The sequence below is a fragment of the Chrysemys picta genome, chromosome 2, assembly GCF_011386835.1.
Source record: "Chrysemys picta bellii isolate R12L10 chromosome 2, ASM1138683v2, whole genome shotgun sequence".
NCBI lineage: Eukaryota > Metazoa > Chordata > Testudines > Emydidae > Chrysemys > Chrysemys picta.
In genome coordinates, this window is record NC_088792.1 from 30,151,760 (window position 1) to 30,164,373 (window position 12,614).

General features: G+C 36.4%; 1 protein-coding gene across 32 annotated transcripts in view; it reads left to right on the forward strand.

The window, feature by feature from the left end:
* Nucleotides 1–12,614, forward strand: part of PARD3 (par-3 family cell polarity regulator) — a 664,552-nt gene that overhangs the window by 468,291 nt on the left and 183,647 nt on the right. For all 32 annotated transcript variants that reach the window (XM_065586777.1, XM_065586791.1, XM_065586785.1 and 29 more), the window contains one exon: nt 7,241–7,468. In XM_065586777.1, coding sequence (XP_065442849.1) covers nt 7,241–7,468 — 228 coding nt within the window. The remainder of the gene's footprint in view (nt 1–7,240; nt 7,469–12,614) is intronic.

Sequence of the window (12,614 nt, forward strand, 5' to 3'; positions counted from 1 at the left end):
ATTAAGATGGCCATCAGACACATACCGGGGGTCTGAGTTGTAAATTCTTAGTATATGCTGAATTTCCTTTAGAATTCAAAACAGAGCATCATATTTCATACCCTACGCATCCTAACAGATTTTATATGATTATGAAAAATAGCATTTAAAGCATAATTTTTATTAGTAATTAAAATAATGTGCCAGCTGTAATCATGAGCCTTTATGATTTATTAATGCAAGTTAGCTTTTGACCTTTGGAATGCTATTTTAATTAGGCTAGATCCAGAGGACATAGTAACATTACTTAGCTCTAATTAGGAATAATTCACCTTTTAAACCTGAAAGTATTACTTATTTTTAGCATGACTCAGGGAATAGGACGTCCCACTCACATTTATTATTAGTATTTTACAGTTGCTTCTCTGTTTAAACCATATTTTAGAGAGTAAATAATAGACTGAAAAATGTGTATCATAAACTAATAACCTTTATGAGACAATAGGAATAACTCTTAAAATCTTGCTGACTAAGGCCAAAATGCTGCAAATAGTTAGGTACATTTTTTACTTTACAAATTGAGAATAATCCTGTTAACTTCAATGGGACTGCTTGGTGCATAAAGTTAAATGTGTGTACGTTTTTGTAGGATTGGAACACAGGAACCAATTCTGTAACTTTTATTGATGGGAGTAAACCCTACTCCTGGGTAGAGCTGTGTGACAGTTTTCTTCCAAAACTTTTTTTGCTGAAAAATACAGATTCAGGTTGACTGAAATATTTAACAAATTCATGTTGAATTGCAAAATTGTTTGTCAGAAAAAAGAAACACAACATTGAAACTTTTTGTTTCAGCATTTTCAAAATGAAATGTTTCAATTTTTGTCTTTTTGTTTTGAATTTTACCTTTTTATTTTTAAAAATCTCAAAAAATAAACTTTTTGTTTAATGAATGAAGTATCTTGTTTAATCCAAAATGAATTATTATTACTATTATTATTTTACTTTTTCGGTTCTTTATTTGATTTTTTTCCCTTTTTCCCAATTATTCGCACTGCTCCTGGGACTACTTGCATTACTAAGCACTACTAAAAGCTACAGGATCAGCTCCTAATTTGTCAAAAGTAAATATTAGTTTCCTTTTTAGCTTGTTTTTAGGATAGAGCAGGGACTATACTGCCTAAAGACCCACATGTGCAATAAGAAAAATATAATTCTTGTATTTAAGGGTGCACGCTGTTTTAGGTTTTATTTGTAAGATGCAAATCATTCCACATAGAAAACTTATGTTAAGTTCCAAGGAGACCCAAGTTGTACGACTTGGGTTAAAGGGCATGACCTTAACCATGAAGCCACCTGGGCTAAGCAAGATAAATATTTTATTTACAGCCTCAGTGGCTCGAAAAAGGAAGAAGACAATTTATTGTGCTTTGATTTTATTCCTTTCTTTTTCCATGATGTTAACCAGATTCTATATATAACCAATGGAGTTCTGCCATTGCTGAAGATAGATACTGTAATTAAATGAATCACTTACAGTAGTTTGGCTGAAAAATTTTATATGATGTTTTAAAAGGTTTAATATATGTGATGAGCTACATTCTGATGAACTATATAAAATGGAAAACTTCAGCATATTTACTTTAGAAAAATAAACTCAAACTCTGTTAAAAGTGAAATTGGGTTTAATTGTGTTGACTGAAATGGAAAGCAAAGTTCTCACCAGTACTAGGTACTATAATAGATTTTTAATTATTTTTCTTTCTTCAGTTCACTTGAACTGTCTAATCCTTGCAGTGTTTACAGTTCATTCCAAAGGTTAGAAGTATATTCAGTGGCAATTGAGCATGGCTCATTTATCCAGCTTTAAGCATACAGTAACTGTAGTTGGTTCTTATTTCTATATACACCTTGTTGTAATGCTAAAGATGTCTTTCAGAGCTTATCTAAATCATTTGTTGTTTTTTTCATGGTGAATATCATCAGCTTTCAAAAAACTTCCCCCGATTTTCAATAGTGGATATAATTGCTTGTTATTTCTTTCTTTAAACCAAAATGTTGCTCCTTTAGTGTGGAAAAACAAATAGAAAAAATAATTCTATTTTTAGTTTATCAGAACTTAATAGAGTGGTTGTTAGGAAATAAATTCACTGACTCGCTGCTCTTGTGTGACCAATAAAAAAATAAAGTAAAATAATAGACTTTGTGGACTTGCACAAGTTTACGGTTAAGAAACAGGGCAGGTTTTTATATCATCAGTAATGTCCGCCACTGTGTAGCATATCGTTGTTTTTTTTTTCCCCATTTAGCATAAAATACTACACTCCTATTTGAGACTATTTTAATTAGAGAGCAGGATGACTTTAAATCTCAGGCAGTAATTTATTTTTTAGAGTTTTATTGAGGATAGAAACTGAAGTCAACTGTCTTATTAATTTTTTTAGCAATGATTCCAGTTTTGATTTAAACATCCGCAGGATCAAGAACAGCTTTCTAAAAGAAAGAAAATAAGTGCACTAAATTATTTAGAAGAGAAAATTCAATTAAAAATTAATTTTACAGACTTTTTAAAATAATCAGTGATAAAGGAAACATCATACATCCTTTGAATCAGGGATTGCATATGATTTTTATCTTTGGAAATCATCAGGCAAAGTTACGACACTATATAAATACTTAATATAATATCAAAGAGGGAGAAAGTATGATGTAGTTGTTAGAGCAGGGGAGTTCAGCCCAGTAGAATAGGAGAACTAAGGCATTTGGAAGGGGCAGCAAGTAGGTATATACGAGTCATGTGTATCATATGTCTCCATGAGTACACATGTGCTATGAGGTAGTGTGGGAGTATGTTCTGTGAGATAATGCTTAGCTACTATGATGTGGGGACAATAAAAGGATCAGCAAAGGGCGGAGGGGCATGTGATGTGAACTGTCAGGAGTATGTGTGGTCTGAGATGCATGTTTATGCTGGGTAGAGGGGTGTGCAAAGGTGCACGTCCCAAGTGAGGATGTGTGGTAGGTAAAATGATCTGTGTGTGTGTGTGTGTGTGGATGTCTGACATAAGGTTACTTTGGTGCACTCTGAGAAGGAGTGGTGTATGTGGTCAGAGTGGGGACAAAGAGCAGATGGGTTGCAGGCATGTGTGCATAAGGGGTTATACAAGGCATGCCTATGTTCACGCAGGGATGAGGGTGCCTAGCAGTGCCCTCTGAGAAAGGGTGTTTGCAGTCTGAAGAAGCATGCCGCACTCCTGAGGGTGGTCACCTAGGTGCCATAAGGGTGCAAGTACATGCCTTATAAGGAGCAATGATGTATATGCCAGAGAAAGTGCAGCTGAGGGTGGGAGCGTTTGGGGGGGACACTTGGATGGATGGATGAATGAACATTTATATACAGTGCAAAGGAAGTGGGTACACGCAGCATGGTTTTCATTGGGAGTGTTGCTTGGTTACAGATGGCTGGCTACATCAACAGTCATTTGTCAGGAAAAAATATTGGGGAGGAAAATGCTGATAACTTAAAACTTTAAAATAACAAAATACACACACGCGCGCGCAATATGTGGCAGGGGGAGAAAATCCTGTATTTCTTTAAATTAAGACTTCAAACTAAATTTAAAAGAAGTAGAAATTGATTTTGAGTGTATAATATTTCTAGTGATTACTGTCAAAACTGTAACTATGGAAAAAAGTTGATATTTTCCTATTAGCCCTATAGTGGAAAAAGGCAATTTTATGATGTCTCATAGATTTTGAAATTAACTTATTAAAAAAAATGTTAACGAAGTTTCTCAAGGATTTGTGGCTAACCACTGTCTTTATGATTATCCTGTTCAAACAGATCTTGAACTTATCCGCTCAGTTTAAAAGAAGACTTAACCATATGTTTTCAAAACAGTTGCCTTGCTATGAAATGGCCACAGATGATAGTGTTGTATTGAAATATAAATAACTTTATGATCACAGTACTTACATTACTTCTGTGGCGATACTTGACTTTTTCAGCTTCTGCAACCTGTCCACATTTATGTTGATGGCCACCCAAGTTCAATAAATATTCCTACCATTTCTGCAATCCATTATTAGTTTTACAGTACTCTGGGAACATTAGGTCATATCCCATCTAGCTTTCCCTTTGGGAAAGCATGACTTACATAAATATTGTTCTCATAATAATCTTTATTGGGCAGCAGGAAATGGGATTTTTAAAAATGTCCTTTATGAGCATAAATGGGCACATAATGCTTGCTTTATAATTACTGTTTACAAAAAGAGTATATAGCCCATTCAGTAATTAGGAAAAGATAAAAGAGCATTTCATTTAGAAAGGTATTTCAGATTTCATTTTGCAGTAAGGAAACTTCCAGTAAGTTGCTAGGTAATAGGATAACCTTCTCCCTTTGTATATGAAAGTGAATCTATCAAACAGCAGGTTTATTCATAGCTGTCTTGTCTTTCAAAATTTTGGCAGGCATTTTTTTTTGTCTCATGGATGGGTTTTAAGAAAATTTAATCTTGAAAAGTAAACAGCTCATCACTTTTGTTATACTGCAGGCACCAGTAGAAGAGAGGATGAGGGTGTGTACAAGTGCACATACACATAATGCAAGAAAGTAATCTATGTAAAAGTTTTTAGGATAATGACTAGATCAGAAATATTGATCTGATGAAAAGAGGTGAGAGCTGTGTGAATATTAACATCAAACTTCAGCCCATGTTCACAAAAGTTTGGCGAACATGGTGTGAGGTTTGTTTGCACAGCTGGGAAGACATCAAACTCCCTGTTCCCAGCTGGCCTTCCTTGCTCACCCCAGCAGCTGTTCCATGCCCCCAACTATCCCCATAACCCCAACCCTCCAAAGATATCAGTTGTCTGTGAAAGGAAGGGTTCTTCTTGGAGGTGGGAGTTTAACAAATTTAAATTTCCAAGTGAATCTGTAGGGGCTTGTTTGTTCCCAATGCCTGAGGTCCAAACTGCAGTGTTTTTTGTGGACCTGTGTGTGAATCAAACTCTGCAGGGTTTGCACAGCCATGGGGAAGAAGTGATTTTTCAGCAAGTTCATGCAATCAAAAACGCAGCTGTGGAAAAAACACTTTGGCAGCTGCTATTTGAGTTCACTTGGTTTCAGGCTGTTCAGTTTAGCTCAGTATTTCTCAGACTTTTGAGAGCTCAGTCTCCAGTTAGGAATAAACTCAACTACCACCCCTCTTCAACTCTCCCATGTTAGCGAGTAGAATAGGGAAATTTTGCATTGCCACTGTTCTGCATTCCCAGTCGTTTGCACACCCCCTAGGTAGGCTGGTTGGGAAATGCTGCATTAGCTTATGCTTGGGGTCAGTGGTATTACAATTTCTGGTTTAGATTTAAATATATTTAGTTCAAATTTAAGACATTTACTTTCATATAATAGTCCTAGGAAGATGGGTTGGACTGTTGTCTACTTTTCTTTGAATGATACCTAGCACAATGAGGCCCAAATCCAGATTGGGGCCTGCTGGGCACCTTTCTAATATAAACACTTTATGAAAGTATCATTCTTCATGGCTCTGGTATGAATAATACATGCTTGTGGGAGGCAAGGTGTCCTAGTGGATAGAGCACTGAACTGGGACTCAGGAGAGCTATGTTCTATTCCTGGCTCTTCACTGCTCAGCTGAGTGACAGAGGGCAAGTCACTTTGTCCCTCTGTGTCTCATTATCTCATTCTGTAAAATGGAGTTACTGATTTTCTTTGTTAAAGCACTTTGAGATCAGCTAACAAAAAGCTCTGTATAAAAGCTAGGTATGATATTATTATTATTAGAATAATATATTCAGTTACACACATCTTATTACCAGAAAGATAATCAAAAATGGGAGAAAGTTCAGGGAAAACCAGTGAAAAGGGTTGGCAGGTGGAGGACTACATTATTTTATTTATGAAGTTGAAAAGAGTTACGTACATATAGCTTGGCAAAGCGACAACTAAATGAGGAGATGATAATAGTTGAAAAAATGTGAAGAGTGTGAACACCAATGACGAAGTGGAATTATTTAATATCATAAAATGAGGACTACCTCGCAGTTAGTATGAGGAACTAAGAAAAGTTAAGGAAAATCTTTCTGATAATAAGAGCTATTAGCCTGTGTAGTGGTCTCCCAAACAAAGCACTGGAAGTGTGATCACTTGACACCTTTAAAGGTATGCTGGCCAGAACACCAATAAATGTACAGTATGCCTTCCATCTGTAGATACGATGATTCTGTGAACCCCCACGTATGAGCTATCAGTCAAGCCTTTTGAGGTTTTTACTGTTATTTTATCACCACCTTCAAATAATAAAACTAGAGACTGACCCAAGATCTCACCTATTAGGCTACCCATAACAGCAAACCCTACGTAACCACAGATGACTTCCCATTCTGTTTCATTATTTCTCCCCCGTTTTCCTGCACTTCTGTCCACATAGACCAAACTACCATATATTCCTGATGGAGCTTCTGAACTTCTGACAAAGTTTGTTCCTGTTCACCCCTCTTCCTATCCCTGTTTCCTTTGGTAAAAGTCTCAATGACAGCTCTTCCAGCCTGACTCTGCTATTTTGAACATTATGATGCCACCTTGTGAGAAGTGAGACGACTTGGATCATAGGTGTGGTTGCCTCATTATAAAAGGTCAGGCATCTGGTCCACAAGCATAGGGAGGAAATCTGGGAAGAGAGGTGGGAAAGAAAGTCCTTTATCATATAATTCATTTCTTATCCGCACCTTTAAAAAGATTCAAGTTTAACTGATAGGAAATGGTCTCAGATGGTTCTGAGTCCCACCACCACCCTCAAACTTGTATGTCCCAGAATTGCAGTTCTTTTTCAGGTGATGTCAAGTATTACCTGAGTAATTGGATCCGTACTTCAGACCTTTTCAATGAATATGTGAACTTGTCCCATCAGGTCCACTTAGATTATTCAGATGCATTTCATTATAAAATTAGTGTACTGTAATGTTTTGATGCAAGTCTTTAAAATTCAGTTGAAAAAGCCACTTGAAATTAGCAGGCAAGATATTTTCTCTAGATGTTATGCTGAAAATGTAAGATGTCATTGACTAAGACATGACGTACTCATTCATGGTTCAAACCAACATGAAATCCCTACAGATTACAGAGATGATGGGAATAATGTTAAGTATATCCTCACAGACTTTCACTATAAATGTGAAGGATCAAGCATGCAATCCTTTGTACTAATCCTAATTAACAATTTTTTTTTAACCACTAAGGTTCCCCAACAAGAGATGTGGGTCCTTCATTAGGTCTGAAGAAATCCAGCTCATTAGAAAGTTTACAGACGGCTGTTGCTGAGGTGACTTTGAACGGTGACATTCCCTTCCATCGTCCGCGCCCACGGATAATCCGAGGACGAGGTTGCAATGAGAGCTTCAGAGCTGCAATTGACAAATCATATGATAAACCAGTTGCAGATGATGATGATGAAGGCATGGAGACCTGTAAGTATCCTATTTTGCTGTATGCTAAGAACGTTGTTGTTGTTTAATTTTCTCTGAAGGATTAAAAACAGATTCATAACTATAAAAGGGGTCAAATAAAAAACAAAACATTTTATTTTAAGACTTAAAATTATCATTTAGATTTCTCTACATTGTTAGATTAGGCTTTATAAGTGCTTGTGTCCTGCATATGTATTCACAGATTGTAACACTCGGAAGTTACTTCTTCTTTCTAGAGCAAGAAAATGAGATTAAAATGAGCATGTTTGTTTTAATTATTTAGTATGAAAAGTTTCGCTAAGACTATATTTGAATTTGTTAAATTAAAAAGTTTAACCGAAAAAGAAAAAAGTTGAATTCAAGTTGAAAAATGTCAGTATGGAAGAGTACATTAATGATGTGTTGGGGAAAAAAATTACCACTGTTCTTTAATTAGAATGAGTGAGGCTGGCAGATCTAATAAAATTCTGAAGTTAATGATCAGCTATTACCCACCCTAATGGGCATTAATTTACATTTCCAGTTCTTTAACCCCAAGTGTGACCCAACATGTGGAGAATGTGTCATTAACATAAAAGAACCACTTCAAAGCTAACCTTATCATTATTGAACTATGTAAGAATGGGCTGGTAAAATGACAGTCCATGCTGAATGCAAATAGTATGAATGGTAAATTATTCTAATAGGGGTTGTATTAAAATAATTGAAATTTTAACCTTCTTGTTGTACTATTTTCGCTTGTCACCCTTCAGAAGATTTTTTTAAATCAACCTGATTCCATTTAGAAGAAGTTTATGAATGAAGAAGATTTAGGGAAGAATGAAGTAATAAAATCATTAGGCCGAATATTAACGAAAAGGGTTTGGAAAGTGAACTTTCACTCTCTGCCCTTTTTTTTTTTGTTTTATTTGTTTTCAGTTTGAGAAAGTCTATGCTTAATTAAATAATTTGGTCTTGCAGTTGTACTCATGTACAAGATCACTCATTTTCCTTACTTTGTTCCTAAAAATATTCTATGACTTAAACTGAGGTCATTTTGCCAGAGTCAGTATTCCCCAAAATAGCTACAGATAGAATTAATTCTGCATCCCCTCCCCACCATGTCTAGCAATTTCATGCAGCAACAAGGCTAAATACCAGTCTTGTGCTGCTAGCTGTCAATCTACTGTTAACCAATGGGTGAGTAAGAATGAGAGAATGTGTAAAACGATCTTGATCATTCTTCTGAAGTACATGCCTAAGGTCTTTTGGGACATGAGACCATGTTTTTTCTAAAAGGCTTTGTTTTGTGCGAACCAACTGACAGTGATTTCCTGTTGTCAGACATCAGATATCCCGTGTTCAGTGGGAATTAGTTTCAAATGGTTTAACCTCATTTGAACAAAACAGGAATCTTAAAAAAGGGTATAACAAAAGGGTTATCACTGAACACTTTCTAAGTGACTGTAAACATGCCAGTTTACTAGAAGACATTTTGAGCCGGTTCACTTGCTCTCATTAGGGGTGGTATGGAGATGCATGGCCACCTTTTGGAAGGATGCAGTGGATGCTTCCCTCCCACAAACTCACCCCGTACAAGGTCAGGCCTGCTGGCTGATGTGGAGAAGAAGCAAGGCTATGTCCCTAACCTCTTCCCACCCAATTTGAGGAGTCTTGCACTGATAGATGTGGGGTATTCTTATGTTCATGTAGCACTGGGCCCAATCCATACACAATGACTCAATAAGGAAAGGCACCTTAAGCCACCTCTATCCCTTGTGTGCCTATACAGGACTGGGCATACTCTTACTCTTTTGATTCTTAGTGTCATGTAAAACATACAAAATAGCATATCAGATTGGTAGAGCTTCACCTATGTTATAAATATTGTGTATTCATAAGTGATACAGAAACTGGTAGTACCATGGCAGTATAGTGAGTTCAAACCATGGAGTTATACTGTGCAGCCTGTGGCTTCCCTTATATTCACGATGGTGATGTGGCCAGTGAAATCTACAAATCCTAGACAGCCATACTACACTTAGAACAGAGTGGAAGCAATGTCATTTACTGGGACCTTTCTCTGAGGGCTGTGCATACATGTTAAAGCAGAGAGCATCAGCAATCTGCTCCATTTTATGCAAATTGTCTATGGCCTCAGGTTCCATGGATGTTGCCAAATAACCTCTTCAGTTGGGCAAAGTTTGGACAGTCCTGACTAGAAATAGGTCCATTTAGCAATCAGGTACTCTCATAACTAGTTTTTAAATCATATTTAAGTATTTTATAATTGTTTAGAATTAAAAATGCTCCTTTGTCTCCTAAAATCCATTCAAGATGTTGGTAGTCAATTTGCTGTTGCCCCTGAGGTTGTATTAATTTGTCTTGCTTGAAATTTTTCCTGTTTCTTTTCCAAATGTTTTAGAAGTAGGAATGTTTCTTCCGTCCCGTCCTTTGGGTTGGCAAAACAATAGCACTGGATTGCATTTATGAAGGACTCTTTAACATTTGATCATCTCATGAAAGAGCTCTAAAAATATGGAGATACTGTATGTGATAAAGGACCGAACCGCCTTTTAAATATAATTGCTCTCCCTGAAACAATATGTTATTCAAACTGTTAAAAATAGTATGAATACCATCTGGAAATGTCCGATTCTGTGAAAACATTTTAAGAGTTTTGAGGAGGATACTTATGGCTTGTAATGGCTATAATGAGATAATAACAACAGAATGTTGTGGGTGTTTAGATTATAAGAATCATTGTGCTTGTTTTTTAATACTTGGAATAGCTGACTAGAAGCAAAATTTCTATCTCTGGTGTGTTGTCTGAGAACAAGTCATTTGAATCTGGAGAAACTGGCAAAGCTTTCTAATCTTTGTTGAGTCTTAATTGCTAGAACCTACAGTCATATTAAATATCACAATAAGCGGTCTAGGAGCTCAGTTATGAAACAGCTTCACATTAAATAGTTTCAATTTCTCATGTGCATCTTTTCAATTTTATGGCCTAATTAGGGGAATAGCTTCACAATACCTTTTTGTAGTTCTCTTTAATACAGTGTGGTTTGTGAAGGATGACTTTGGTCTTCAGCTTGAATTGATGCTTGAAGCATATCCCAAGTTCATTTTTGCCTTCAATGGCCTAAATGGGGGAAAAATCTCTTGTATATTTTCCAGCCACCTAACATCATTACTGCAATATAACAAAAATCATTTGTAGCATGGACTTGAATTTTAATTGGACAACATTTGCATCTGTTCTAAACACTAGTAATTAGGTATATCTTAATTGTAGAATCACTGTGCTGCACAAAAGGGAAACAACTTTCTTCATGTCATGTCTTTTTAAAAACCTGGAAATCTGCTTATTCTAGTGTGTCACGGGGGGGAAAATGCATCTTAGTTCATTAGGTAGAAGAGGCTATGGTGCAGACTCAGAAGTTAATTGCAGGCAAACTACTGTGGAAGCTTGATAGAAAAATATTTATTGTAGAGCAGCAATGAAAGGAAGCAATATTATCTCTATAGAATACGCAAAATAAATAGTAAAGGGGGATTCATTGTTATGACAAGTTGTTTAGCAACTCAGCATAATACAGTACCCTTGATACATTCTCAGGATTAATTTAGTGTGTGATTATTTTGAATATGAACAGCCATAGGTCAAAATCCATTCATCTTTAAAATACTAGCTAAGTAAAGTAAATAAATGTACGACTTCAATGTGTACCAGATTTTAAATTTATTTTGTACTGCTTGTATTCATTTACAGGCACAATCAGATAGTTAAATGTCTAAATGTTGTTTGCACCAGCAATGGATTCTAGGTGCTAATTGGCATGCACAAAATTGGAGACTGTTTTTAAATGTGGTCCTCTGTGTCCAGATCTAAACTTTTTATAATCATTAAATACATCCTTATGTTCCAGTTGTGGTAGTAAACACAGTGACCTCAAAAGCACTAATACTAGTAATGTGGACGTATTTGAGAAGGTTTCAGTCTTACCTTCTCAGTTACAATTGCCTGAATATTGGAAGTGCACCTGCAATGGAAAATTTGTCAGGCCCGGCCAACCCCTAAAACTTAAGTCAACCTAGCTATGTTGCTCAGGGCTGTGAAAAAAATTTGCATCCTGTGCAATGTAGTGAACTCAAACTAATCCCCACTGTAGTTGCAGCTAGATTGAAAGAAGAATTCTTTCATTGACCCTTGAATACTGCCTCTCGGAGAGGTCGATTACCTACATCAATGGAAAACCCCCTTCTGTCCATGTAACAAGCATCTACGCTACAGGACTTTAGAGGCACAGCTGCAGCACCGTAGCTGTGTTGCTGTAGCTGCTGTAGTGTAGATTAGCTGCTTTACTCCAGGCATCCGCAATAGAAGAGCATGAGGCAGTTAGATATTTCACTTGTGTTCAGTTGCTTGGGATTCAAAATTATAATCGATGTGGTTTAGAAATAAATGTCTATACCCACATTTGCCTGGCCTGAAATATTACTTTCAGAATATATTTGTCAAAGGCTGGTGGATTGATGGGGTATTCTAGGAGATCTAGAATGCTTAGTGGACAAGTATTGCCTGAGTCAGATGGCTAAATCCATCAATTGTGGCCCTACAGAAGAACAACAAACTGCTCAGGCAAGTCTCAGATACTTCAGCAGCTGATGATGTTGAGCCAAAAAATGTCTCTGTAACTCTGAGAGTTTCATTTTCACTGAACCACTGGAAGCTTTTCCAGTTTTAGAGTGGAGAATCATTTAGAAATATGGCTACCACTATATATTTTTTGTCACTTTTCTCTTCAGGCTTTCTGGAATATGTGTTCCAAATTATATATAGTCTCTCTGTGGGTCCAGGTTGAAACAGTTCATAATGTACACTTAGAAGGTCTTGTTCCAGATGACGTAACCTGCCCCTCTAGGGTCTTCACCTCAACCAATGGAATTTCTTTGAGGAGTAAAACTGTTACTTTTTTAAAATAAACTGCTAAAGGAGATGAGTTATTTCATCAAATTCACGGTGATATTTTGTTGCTGAAGAAAAAAAGGCTAAAGGCTTGTATTAGAGGTCAACTCTCCTAAATGACTTTTTTTGCAGTGTGGTAGTCCCAGGATATGAGAGAGACAAGGTAGATAAAATAATTTCTTTTATTGGGCCAAC